Here is a 13283-nt window from a genome sequence, read left to right as displayed (position 1 = left end):
ACCAGACGATATATGACATTGTTCACGCCTGGGGCGAACCAGCTTGAATAGTACGTATGTTTTGATCTGAAGGAAGGTAAAATTGCAAAATGTTGTGTAAGACAATAGGTATAGGAATAGAATTTATTGAAAAATCAACATATTTATTAAATGTGCAGCTATTAGCTCGATATTATCTTTTTTTCATAAGACACTAAAAGTTCTTACAAATAGAGGATAATACTGATTGTCCAGGTCTCACCACGAGGAGGTTGCTGCACAAGAGACCCGAAAGGGAGTCAGAACGAATGCAATATTCCTTCTGGCTCCCTTTCTTACAACGACGGACTTATATTAAATTACGCAAGTATGTCGAGTAATTATTGCGGGGCAAAAGGTGTGAATCGGAGAAGAAGTCTCCGATCCACGGGGGATCAAAGATGAATCAGGCAGAAGGCTCTGATTCTTTCAAAGAGAAAAACTAAAGCGAACCAGAGCAGAAGGCTTGATTTTCTATAAATTCTATTCCTATTCCTATTCTCTTCCATAACATTTTGTAATTTCACCATCCTTCAGAACAAAATATATGTATTATTCAAGCTGGTTCACCCCGGGCATGAACACTGTCATATATTCTCTCATTCGGAGTATCAGAGATTTCCTCTCTGATTGTACCGAGACGAGATGCAACGAGATGCCATCGGAAAATTCAGTAATCTCAAATATAACTCATAAAGGGAGTTTCATGTTTAATACAGTATGGACAATGAACGTGTATGCATTTGCGTGCCACTTTTTAAAGTTGCTAAATTTAAATTGTCATTTGTAACATTCATTTAAATACAAAGAGATGTGAAGAAAAAAATAACAAAACAATAAAATTGTATCACAATCATTTCTTTATTACCATTCGTAATAGTAATTTTGAATTACTTGTTGATTTACATAAAATGTTTAAAAAATTATAAAATTTACTATTTTTTGCTAGTGGTGCAAACGTAATAAAGTAATGAACACAAAACTGAAATATCAACACAAACAAAATTTTACTAAAAAATTGTATAGCATTTTATTTTGCACTGACAACAAAAATGACATGTCTTTTTTCAGAACGTTCTATGGAAAATCTTTTGGCTTTGACCTGTGTACAATTACCAAAATCGTTGAATCTTTCTGACGGCTCACATACATAGTGCATTATGTAATTTGTTCGTATGTTTTCACGTACGACATACAGAGTGAGGTATCTAAAACATGCCACCTGAATAGCTCGGTTGCTACTTACTGGTGATAGAAGAATATTTGTCAGAAGAAATTTACTCGGCTTTCAGGGTGGCATTAATCTCATGTAATAAATATTTTTTGTATAGATGCATAGAGGACATATGGAGTCAACTCCGTTTATTTTTTTTTAATGGAATTATATATATCTCTACGTACTATCTAATCCTAATAGCATGTTTTAATCCACATGTTTAATGTCTTTGTCCACATGCAAAAAACTATTAGCAAAAGATTATACCACCTTCGAAGTCAAGCAAATTTCGTGTGACAGATTATTTCCTATCGCCAATAGCAACAGAGTCATGCGGGTAAATAGCATGTTCTAGATGCATCATTATGTATGACTGAGTCGAGTAACAACGCTATGGCCGTCCTTTAATTATACAATTACAGGAATCTAAAAATATTCCACATAGTCATCGCTTATAAAATGCGAGGAGGACAGACTTCCTTCCGCAGTTCGCTTGCGGATATACACCGAATGAAGTAAGTTTTACCCGAGATTACACAATATACTAATATAATCGATTATCCTGATGCGATTTTTAACTACTTCAATTTTTACTTCATTTTTATCAGTATCTTGTTAATATTCACAGCGAAATTAAATAACATATTGATTTTTAAATTTTATAACAGTATTAAATAACACTTTTTATTTCTACCTTGTTGTCGAACAATTGAATTAAAGCAATTACAGTTATAGTGATAATTAGACATTGTTCTGTGACGATATACAAATTTTTTCTGGAAGAGTTCTATGATCTGTAAGTATTTATAAATTCGATCTTTTTAATTAATATGCAACAAGGTACTTCGAGACATGTTTTCAAAAATGATACGAAAATATTGCAAAATTGTGATCTTCGAGCGCGATGTGGTTCTCCTGCAATAAAGTTTCTAACACTTTCAAATAAGAGTCTGTTGACATATCCAACGGCTCATGTTTCCATTTCATGCACTATTACGTCGATCATTACAGGAACATATATCGAGTAACTACTATTTTAGCATTACAACATAATTATATTTAATCTTGCAAAATAAATTATGTTTGATAACCAGATCGAATTAATCCTTGCATAAACTATGTAGACCGTGCTCTTCTTTTGCGATTCATTCTAATTATTCACTGCGTACCACTCTATGTACATATACATATAATTTGAAGATTTCAATTAACTTTTACTATCTCGCGATATTTTCGATTCAACAAAGAAAAATTAATTTCCATTTATTAATCCAACCAAAATAAATGTTAAATACAGTAGGACCTCGATTAACCGGCTTGATCGGGAGACAAACAGTCCGGATAAATTAAGGTCTGATGGCCAAAATAAATTGTTTATTTTTGAAAATTTATTTCCCTTCATAATATAATCATATTTAAACGCATATTTGTTTATAATCGGGATCCGGTTAATCGTACCATTTTCTATTTGAGCTTTCATTCTTGAAAGTCTACTCAGGGATTAATAATAAAATGAAACTAAATAAATGATAGTTGCGAAAGATATACGTCAGAAAGTAAAATATTTCCTCACGTATTGCAGAGCGCAGATAATATAGTTAATCACAATGTTACTGGAGACGTGGATGTTAACTGAAATTGTTGGTGCACTGATTCTCATAATCACTGGTTTATACATATATTATAAACTTTTCGTCTTTACTTTCTGGCGTAAAAAGGGAGTATATAATGTGGAACCAACGTTCCCTACTGGTAACATGTTGCCACTTCTGACTGGTAAATTATCAAGTGGTAAGTGTTGAAAGAATCGAATCAAATTGAAATAAATAGACGGCGGATATTATGCATTTATAACGAAAATGAGTAGGTGTAATTCGACGCAGTGAAAACATTAGAAGAATTTAAAAACACTCTTATATTATTTTCGACCTATTAAACATATTAAGAAAGAAAATAAATTTCTATTGCACCCCAGTTAGTTGCAAATCAGGTAGAAAATGTTTATTTTGCATAAAGATCCGCCGTCTAGTAATAACGTTTCAACAAATTTTATTCCACAATAGACAATGGGGAACCCTTTGCGAACAAAACTTTAAAATCTATATGTATATATGTAATTGTCAGTTCCTCTGTTCTCTGTAACGGTAAAAAAAACCCCAAACACAGAAGACATAGAATGTTGAAATTTGGTACACAAGTAGCCGTTAGCCCAAAGGGTACACGAATATGTTTTTACTTAAAGCAAAAATATGAACTGATCTTTTGAAACTTGAGACTAACATTTTTCCTTGAAATGTTTCGTTTATATTTAGGAAATTTCCATTTCCATTAGTCTTCGTGCAACCGCAATCTACGTTGACGTCTTTACGAGCGAGTAGCGCTTAGTCATCCCGTTTAATGACATGCACATCTTATTAATGAAGAAGTTCCTACATTCTAGCTGAATTTTTCAAAAATGCTTACGAACAACACAAGAAGCATCGCCTTCTCGGCGTATACATGTTGCACAGGCCGTATTTAATACTGACCGATCCCAACCTGATCCGAGATGTATTAGCGAAGGAATTCTCAAATTTCCACGATCGCGGAATGTTCTGCAATCCAGAAACAGACCCGTTGTCGGGCAATCTATTCCAACTGCCTGGGAAAAAGTGGAGGAATCTGAGGGTGAAATTGACGCCGACTTTCACGTCCGGAAAGATCAAACAAATATTTCCGATTTTGAAAGAAACCGGAGACACGCTGAACAAATTCTTTGACCGCAAAGTCGAATCGAAAGAATCGATCGACGTGAAAGACATTTTCACAAGGTAAGCGGCCATGGAGGGTTGTTGCAAAGCTTGTGCTCCACAAAATTAAAAAGTCACTAAATTATAAGGGTGTGTGAGAACCCGAAAATGTAAGGACCTCGATGGTCGAGTCGGGTTGGGAAGACATCGAGACGAGTCGGTCCGGGTTTTCGAAAATGTTCGAGATTCTCGAAGGTTTCGGGATTTTCGAAATAATTAGGATTCTCTAAATTATCGAGATTCTCGAAATTAACGGGATTTTAAAAATTATCGAGATTCTCGAAAGTACCGGAATTAGAAAAAGAAGATTCAATGAATAAATGTTATAATGTGTTTTTCGTAAATGCCTCAAATATCGGAAATCTCATACCGCGATTGCTTTTAAAGCAAGTCTTATAAGGGTAATCGAGTACTGAAAACCCTGAAATTTTTGAGAATCCCGATACTTTCGAGAATCTCGATATTTTTGAAAAATTACGTTCGAAAATCTCAAACATTTTTGGGACTCTTGACATTATCGAGAACTCGTCTCGATCTTAAAAAAATTCTCGTCTCGACGTATCTCGACTCGACATTTCTGGGTTCTTCCACACCTCTACTGAATTATAACAGAAAACTTGATTTTCGAACTCGTGTAACTTCACGTAAAACATTTCGTACAAGAGATTGAAGTTAAGAAATTTCAGTCCCATCAATATTTCTTCGCAACGCATCTGTTCTACAAATCGAGGTTTATCAAATTGTTTCTCAGATATTCCCTTGACGTCATTATGTCGACAGCTTTTGGGATGACTTGCGACAGTATTAACAATCCGAACAACGAGTTTCGTTATTGGTCGAAGAAGGTATTCGAGCCGAAACTTCTTTGGAACGGTCTTGTCTTTTTCGCGCCGCAGGTTTTCGATTTATTTTCGATGCCGTACAACGAGCGGAGCGTCACAAAATTTTTCACTACCATGTTTCGAGACACAATAGAGCACCGGCAATCCCACGATATCATCAGGAAAGATTTTCTGAATTTGTTGATGCAACTGATGAAAGATGGATACGTTGATCCAGACGATGAGTCCGCCAATCGAAAGATTGATGCAAGTAATGATCACTTTTTTATTAATGAACCGGATTCTGTCCGGATTCTGTCCGGAATCTGTCTACAAGTAGTAAAAGAATCCGGACTCTGTCTGTAATTAGACTGCGAATCTTTATGCAAAATAAAAATTATCTGCATCGATTTCAAGAAATAGAAACTGAATTGAATGTTATTCCTTCCCTTAACGATTTTAATAGAGGAGAAGTCATCATATATTGACATCTTCGGTTTTAAAAATTTTTCAACATTTTTGATTTTCATCTACTCAATTTTACTATAAATACAGAAAGATCCGCAGTCTAATAATTAGTTATGTTTAATGGCTATTATTGATTTCTTGTCATTATTTATGCTTTGTAGATGCTATGGAGAACAAATTATCGCTCGCAGAAGCTACGGCCCAAGCTTACGTCTTTTATATAGCCGGATTCGAGACAACGTCGACATCAATCACGTACTGTTTATACGAACTAGCAAAACGTCAAGATATTCAAGATAAACTGCGCGATGAGATTCGAACTGTTGTTAAAAAACATGGCGGTATTACATATAGCGGTCTGAATGACATGCCATATCTACACAAAGTAGTCTCAGGTTGGTATGCAGATTCAAATTAGCCTCAGGGCGTAGATATCGTATGTTTTCATTGCACGTACACCGCACGTGCACGTTCGTTATTATGTTACCTTAGACGATTAAAATACATTCTGTTCTGTAAATAATCTTCGTCATTCTCGATGCACTTGTTCCATTTCACATGCAATAAATAAATATTCATAATATACATATAATCCATAATATTCAATAGTCGTCGAATCTTTAGAAAATTCAGTTTAAATTAAGGTAAAAATTTGCTCGCACACTGGAATCTAAAATAGTGTTACTATTAAATGATTGTGAGGGTTGCGAATTAATTTGTAATCTTCATAATATTCAATAGTAGTCGAACGTTTACAAAATTGGGTTTAAATTAAGGTAATAATTCATTTTGTCTAGAAACTCTGAGGAAATATCCGGCGCTTAGTGTTCTAAATCGCATCTGTACGAAGGAAACGACATTGGAGACCACGAACGTGAACATCCCTGTGGGAACTCCTCTAATAATACCTGTTTATGGTCTCCATTGGGATCCGGAAATATATCCAGAACCAGAGAAGTTTGATCCAGAACGTTTCAGCGAGGAAAACATTAAATCTAGACATCCGTATGTTTATCTGCCTTTCGGGGAGGGGCCAAGGATATGCATAGGTAAGCACCGTGTACCGAAAATCTTCGAAAATATTTTCGAATGAATAATTTTTATTTGTTTTACTTTGTTATAGGTTTACGATTTGGAATGGTGCAAGTGAAAGTCGCTATAGTAAATACGCTGCTGAATCATAGGGTAAAACCTACACCAAACACACCAGATAACTTTGAATATCTAGGTGGTACTCTACTTCTAATACCAAAAGGGGGTGTGCATTTATATATCGAAACTGTACCATGATTTATTCGCAATTGTGATGATTCGTATTCTCCTGGCACGGATGATAGTGAAGGGTAGACTCTTCGGACGGATAAGTGTGAGAAAAGAAAAGGAAAAGATGTACATTGTTGTATAAAAGATATGTTTGCCTAACTACAGACCATTCAACGAGACAAGTCAGATATAATCGAAACATCAATGACCGTAATCTCCAAATTGACATTTCTACAAAATGAATTTACAAAGAACGTGTATTTAATTTGTAATATCAAATAAATCCACAATTGTTTCCCAAATACATTATGAAGATGAATAATATATCGGTTATATGATATCGTTCAATATCGTACCGAATACTGAATATGTATAATTATTAATACAGTCTATGCGAGTAATAACAACGGAGATACTCGTCTAAAGCAGTGCTCCCCAACCTTTTTATCGCCGCGGACCGGTCAACGTTTGATAATTTTACCGCGGCCCGCTGAGGTGAAGGGGGGGGGGGAAGAGATGTTAATTGTTTATATTTCAGATTGTTCTGATTTAATAATTTTAATATAATTGTATTTAAATAATTGTATTTAATGTTCCTTGGGCGGCCCGGTACCATTTGATCCACGGACTGGGGGTTGGGGACCACTGGTCTAAAGAATAAATGAACATTTACCAAATAATGAATATTAGCTTCCACGAATTTTCAATCCTCAATGAAAATCGACGCCTGTCGATGAGATACGATCTTACGTAAAATAACGATGAAAAAGTAACAGTGCTTTAGATGATGATTATAAATTAATTACTTCATCCGTTGACGTCACGGCGCGGCGTTCTGTGTAGAAGACGTGAAACTCCAGTACATCATTCGACCGTGTTGCTTCCCGTTGAAAATAGGGAGAATTGAAACGACGCGATTCAGAGTTGGATTTCAAATCCGGAGTTGGTGATATCATCGAATACGCTCCATGTCCACGCAAACAATACAGAACTACCTTAACACATTGTCGACCGGACGCAATGAAATGCTTACCGGTTTGCACAAGAGTCGAAAATTCAGGTACGGAAGATTTTTTACCTAACCCTCGTCCAGACCTTCCAGGTCACCGACATGTGAGAATTGAAAGCTACTAGCCGTTAAATAACATTCTCAAACTGAGAATCGCAGATCAGCGTCTCCGGCAGACGATGTTCAAGGAACGAAAGACGCTAATCGGCTTCTCTGGTCAACAATGTGTTAAGGAGCAACAACTAGATTCCACTGGAGCGTCGAATCAACAGGGAAGCTAGTAGCGGTAGCCTTTGGCGTCGTAGCCGTCAGCAGGTAAGGAGTTCGCTAGAGTAATCAGTTCGGACCGAAAGAGTCCATTGGATGCGCGAAGACCGGCAGCTTCCGCAGCCGCTCCGGAAGCTAGGAGAGCACCACGTTCATCGAGACCGCCGAGACCTCCAAGACCACCGGCTTTTTGCAGAGCAGCAGCCGATAGAAGACCTGAGGGTCCTCGAAGGTGGCCAGCTTCCTGTAGCGAGCCGGGTCCGACAAGAGGACCTTGAAGAGGGCCTCGAAGGGAGCCTTCAAGGGAGCCGTGAAGTTGACCTTGAAGGGGACCTTGAAGTTGACCTTGAAGGGGACCTTGAAGAGGACCTTGAAGATGACCACCTAGTAGCTGTCCTTGGCCGAGAAGCGGACCTGAAGCCTGAAGAGGACCGGGTCCAAGAGGTTCTGACGCGAGGAGACCGCCCGACTCCTTCAACGCACCAGCTGAAAGGAGACCAGCAGTTTGTTTGAGGGCTCCACCAGAGAGGAGAGCAGATTCCTGAAGACCTTCGCGAGGATCGACGATGATGGGCTGTCTGATAGGCGTGTTCTGGGGTAGTTTCACTGGCGGTGTAGCTTCAACGGGTTGATGGCTCAAAAGCGCAGAGTTTCCAGCACTGTCGGCCACGCTAGCAGCTGCAGCTTGTGCATTGTTCTGCGCGGCTGCAGCTGCGGTCGCGGCCTTTTCAGCTGCATTTTCCGTGCTTTCGTAGTCCAAACGTGCAGCAGTTAGCTGCTCGTCAACAGTTTCAGCTCGCGCCTTAGCCTGGCCCAACATGGTGGTTTGAGCAGCCAATTCAGCCGCAGCTTCAGCCGCAGCCTGTGCGGCGCGGTCCGCCGTAGTCTGAGCTGCGTTCAAAGCTGCCGTGATTACCTGCAACCAAAGACCATAACTGTTATAACAGTAATGAAAAAGTTAATAGGATAAAAATTACATTTCTGATCGAATTATTTCTGTTTACAAACGATACAGTTGTGTTCGGTTAACGCAGGACATCTTATTTCCCAAGAACATCCATTTTTGCCATAACTATAAGGGTAAGGCAGCTTCGCCGAGCTCAAGACACTTGCGAGAAGAGTGGAGCTGACTTATTTAATCGTACAGATTTTAGATTTAACCGTGCACTGCTGTAGCTGTTTGTTTCGGCCCTTGCCTGCAGCTGATGCATCGCCTGCTTCGCGGAAGTGCGTGCTGCATTTGCCGAGCGTTCCGCCTGCTGCAACTGCAAATTCTCGCCGTCCACCGCCACGTGGGCATCCCTCGACTGTTGTTCCAGGCCCTGCACCACGATCTGCTTGCCAGCAAGTGCAGCGGCTGCAGTGGCGGCCGATGCAGCCGCCGCTTGCGCCAACGTGTTTTTCGCAACGTACGCGGCCTGTCCCGCAGCCTGTTGCTGGTTGCTCAACTGAGTGTGAGCCTGCTCCGCTGCGCCTTTCGCGATGCTGGATAAAGGACCGCCCACGCTAAATCCTGGTTTCAAAGGAGCTCGAGCCGGAGCTAGCGCCGCTGCTGGTGGTCCTGGCTCCGCGTCCAAATATGATGCCGAGTCCGACAGGCCTAATGATGGCTCACGTTGGGCATACTCGTAGTCGTAACCACCTAATTGTGAGTCCAACACTTGCTTTTTTGTTGGACCACCGTGTGCTAGGCAAAGACAGCTTAGTAATAGCACTACTTTCTTCATTGTTGAGGTTGTTGAATGGCCCTGTGTTCCGGATCAACTGCTTCTGTGGACAGAAAGTTTTGGGGATGTTAGGAAAGTTGAGATAACGATGGTAACACGCAGGATTATTCTTGCTTGAATATTGAGAGTCTTGAACAGACAGCGGACATTTATGCATTTATGATAAAAATATGTAGGAGTAATTTGAAACAGTAAAAACATTAGAAGAATTTAAAAATACAGTTATGTCATTTTCAACCTATTAAAAATATTGAGAAAGAAAGTGAAGTTCCGCTGTCTAGTCATGAATATGCCAGTCAGTGTTATAGAAAATGTAATACTTGATGAATGAAAATCGTACAGCGAGAAGTTGAAGAGTATACGAATATATTCGACTACAAGACCTCAAGGTACAGTATTTGTACATACATTCTACAGTAAAAGTGTCTGCAGTTTTTTTACACAATTTAAGAAAATACCTTAATAAGGAAAAACGAAGAAATTACACTATTTTTATATATTTTAAATCGACAAATTAATTCAGTCATTTCTGGTTCCCACATTTCAAGGAAGACAACTCTAATTGATATACCAATTTAGATACATAGTGCTATAGTGCGTGACCATAACATTAAGAGAAATTCCCCTTGACCTACTATCGCTCGATCTTGAATACCGTAAACGGTAAATTATAAATGAGATTACTCAATTGCAATAAATCAGTCAGTCTATTAAGGGGGTAGACTCGTTTCCAGGATTGCAAGGGTGCGGGATGCGCCTTCTCATTTCTCCATAATGCAAAGATGGGGATTTAAAAGATCTAAATTTTTACATAAGACAAAAGTCCTATTCTTACGCTTACGTGGCGTAATTTGCATTATTCGGCAGCGTAATTTGCATTAGTCGGAAGCATGAAGCTGCGACAGCTGCCCAATAATGAAAATTACGCCTCGTAATCGTAAAAATAGGAGTTTTGAAGGCGATGGCGGCCTAGATTGATAATTTCTCTAGCGCTTTTGAGGACTAAAAACCCCATCTTTGAATTATCGAGAAATGAGAAGGCGCGTCCCGCACCCTTGCAATCCTGGAAACGAGTCTATTTCCGTAAGTGTCCGAAATAATTCGTTGTGACTTTCACAATTAATAATTGTAGCTCTACTTTGAACCCGAAACTTTCAACCGCTGTATCATTGATCAGTTGACCTCTCGCAAGATGAAGAAAATGCATAGAAATCAATGAAGATTATTTTTGAGAGGAAACTTTAACACCTGCGGTTTCGAAAACGATGTAAAAACAATGTCAATATCAATATCATTTCGATCAGTAGCGTTCAGGTCACGGAACAGGGCGGCAAGAAATTTCATCGTTCGTTACACAAGGTATTTACTTTCATTCTAGCCGATACGAAATAAATATAGCAGGTTGCGCAATCGAACGGATCATAATCGAATAGTCGCGCCTAACGGGGTTAATTCGTATACAAACTCTGGGGAATATTGATTGCATGTCTCTTTACGAAATTCCGGATTGACGTAAAATATTCATGACGCACGTTCCACCTTTCCGGCGCAACTCTGTCGCAATTACCGCCGCCGGTTCAAAACCAAAAGTCTAGTTCCGTCGCGCTCTGAAAAGCAGCAGTATGTGAGTGCATAATTAAGCCGCCGCTGGCAGATCTTATCTGCGGCTACGTGCGATTCTACGCGCGTGTTAAAATAAGGCAAAGTTTCTTCAACAAGAAACGCTTTTTTCTCAGGTACCCTTTCGAATCCGATTCGATACACTGTTCGACGCGTAACTAACTTTGGGTAAACGTTCTTAAAAGATCCTTCATAGGCTGAACACGAACCCACGGACTCTCTTTAATTCGCACGTGTAGTTTCCGAGATAGTCCTTTTCGAAAAACAATTCCTAACTTCGAAGACATTTCGTGTTTCAAAAGTAATGTTTATACAGCTTTCATTTATACATGGTATTGTTCTATGAACTCTCTGCATTATTAGTACTGTTTAAATTATTTCAATTCATTAAGCTCGATCTTTTAAAAACGAAATTTGAACTTTCGTCCTGTAATTTTGCAATAGCTCCGTACGAAGTATCATCCCATTTTCGGTTGCGTGATGATTTATGGCCGACGCAGTGTATAATTAACGGGACACAATGTAACGCAACTGTAATAAAAAAGCTGAACGAAAAACTGAAATACTCCGGCTTGCGAAAGGAGTACGTGGACCAATTTTATGACTACAAATACGACGAAAGGCCGGCACTAAAATTCTGCTATTGCGAAACAGAAAAACGCACCATGGCAATAGGTAAACGCACCGAAGGAAGGATTTCATACTTCAGATTCTACACTTCAATCCGTTATACTATACTTTAGACACAATCGGAGGAGTGGTAAATGCATGCATACATTCGTTTACTTCATTCATACCCACGAGAAACCATTCTATTGAGATTTAGAAAAAAATTATGAAAATATGTCAAGGAATTGACTTTCTCAGTAAATGTTTCAAACGTGAGTAATACTGCACAATGCGTTTTATGATCACCGCATTTAGAGTACCTTTCGAAAATGGTCGTAGAAGAAGATTTTGCTTAGCAGTGATTTATTTGATTAATCTCCCGGGAAGATAAGTAACAATTTTTATATTGTGAATGGTCAAATGTGAACCTAAAATTTATTTGTGATGACTGCAAAAATGAAAATGTATGTAATTATAATATTTTTCATTTTCAGACAATAATGAGTGGACAGCGGATTTTATGCATTTATGACAGAAATGGGAAGATGAAATTTAAAATAGCAACACACGACATTAGTAGAATTTAAAAATACTGTTATATTATTTTCTAGCTGTTAAACATGTTGAGAAAGAAAACAAATTTGCATGTCACTCCAGTTTGTTGCAATTCGAATGGAAAATTTTTATTTTGCATAAAGATTTGTCTCATAATGAGCCGACAACTTCAATAAACTTAATAATACCTTAAATAATTCTGAAAACTCTATCTAGTCTTAATTATAGATATGTAGATATGCAAACTGTGGAAAAAGCAATTACTGCAACTGATTGTTATTAAACAACATGTCTGAAATGTTGAATAGTGCGATGAATGCAATTAAATAAATTCCCCAGCACCCTAACTCAGTGAAAGCGTATTGAGCACATATTTTGCAATTTGTTCCTTTCATGTAAGATATAAATCACACATGCCATGAAACTATGAATAGTAACTTCGTTGATTGGTTCTTTTGTAGCATTAATATTATGAAAATGAACCAATAAATAAGAACAATTTTTCGAGCAATTACAAACTTAAAAAGCCCAGGAAAAACCTTTTGCTCCAGCACGTTTGACATGAAAGCGTTGTCATTCCTAATCTAATAAATTAACTAAATCATCTTGCACTTATTAGCTTTCAAGAATTTCCTTATTTTCATTTTTGTAAAATAATGGAGATGAGGATTTGCATAAAGATCCACAGCCGAGTCATCACAGTTTTGAGATGTTAAGATGCAGTGTTTGGTACTCACCTAGTATAATAGCTGGACCGGTCGAGCGGTTGAAGAATCGATGGTGTCTTTGCTCAAGGAAACAACTAAGAACTGATACCACTTACTTGATCATTGGAGTTCTTATAGCTCTTGTAGTGTAAGCTGATGGTAGTTGCGGAAGGGGTTGAGGACAGTGCAAACAACGATTACATTTTACATTGCT

General features: G+C 38.3%; 2 protein-coding genes across 3 annotated transcripts; one reads left to right on the top strand and one right to left on the bottom strand.

The window, feature by feature from the left end:
* Nucleotides 1–1657: 1657 nt before the first annotated feature.
* LOC143207478 (putative cytochrome P450 6a13) lies at nucleotides 1658–6879 on the top strand. Of its 2 annotated transcripts, none has more exons than XM_076421006.1 (7): nucleotides 1658–1749; nucleotides 2817–3025; nucleotides 3675–4044; nucleotides 4775–5115; nucleotides 5474–5707; nucleotides 6110–6361; nucleotides 6436–6879. In XM_076421006.1, the coding sequence occupies exons 2-7, from the start codon at nucleotides 2842–2844 to the stop codon at nucleotides 6600–6602; spliced, it is 1548 nt and encodes a 515-aa protein (XP_076277121.1). In that variant the 5' UTR covers nucleotides 1658–1749; nucleotides 2817–2841; the 3' UTR covers nucleotides 6603–6879. The 2 variants fall into 2 exon arrangements, with proteins under 2 accessions (XP_076277121.1, XP_076277122.1); XM_076421007.1 differs by lacking the exon at nucleotides 1658–1749 and adding an exon at nucleotides 1955–2030.
* Nucleotides 6395–13205, bottom strand: LOC143207479 (uncharacterized). Its single transcript, XM_076421008.1, has 3 exons — nucleotides 13100–13205; nucleotides 9048–9621; nucleotides 6395–8767 (listed from the first exon to the last, which is right to left on the bottom strand). Exons 2-3 carry the CDS (start codon nucleotides 9576–9578, stop codon nucleotides 7862–7864), a joined length of 1437 nt encoding a protein of 478 aa, XP_076277123.1. The 5' UTR covers nucleotides 9579–9621; nucleotides 13100–13205; the 3' UTR covers nucleotides 6395–7861.
* Nucleotides 13206–13283: the final 78 nt, after the last annotated feature.

The sequence above is a fragment of the Lasioglossum baleicum genome, chromosome 3, assembly GCF_051020765.1.
Source record: "Lasioglossum baleicum chromosome 3, iyLasBale1, whole genome shotgun sequence".
Taxonomy (NCBI): Eukaryota; Metazoa; Arthropoda; class Insecta; order Hymenoptera; family Halictidae; genus Lasioglossum; species Lasioglossum baleicum.
This window is presented reverse-complemented; position numbering and strand designations above follow the sequence as displayed.

Excerpts from the sequence above, each read along its gene's own strand:
- LOC143207478 (XM_076421006.1), top strand. The coding sequence starts at position 2,842 with ATGTTACTGGAGACGTGGATGTTAACTGAAATTGTTGGTGCACTGATT. Across the intron at positions 4,045-4,774 it reads GTGAAAGACATTTTCACAAG|ATATTCCCTTGACGTCATTA; the intron begins GTAAGCGGCCAT and ends ATTGTTTCTCAG. Across the intron at positions 6,362-6,435 it reads GGGGCCAAGGATATGCATAG|GTTTACGATTTGGAATGGTG; the intron begins GTAAGCACCGTG and ends ACTTTGTTATAG.
- LOC143207479 (XM_076421008.1), bottom strand. The coding sequence starts at position 9,578 with ATGAAGAAAGTAGTGCTATTACTAAGCTGTCTTTGCCTAGCACACGGT. Across the intron at positions 8,768-9,047 it reads AGGCGATGCATCAGCTGCAG|GTAATCACGGCAGCTTTGAA; the intron begins GCAAGGGCCGAA and ends CTTTGGTTGCAG.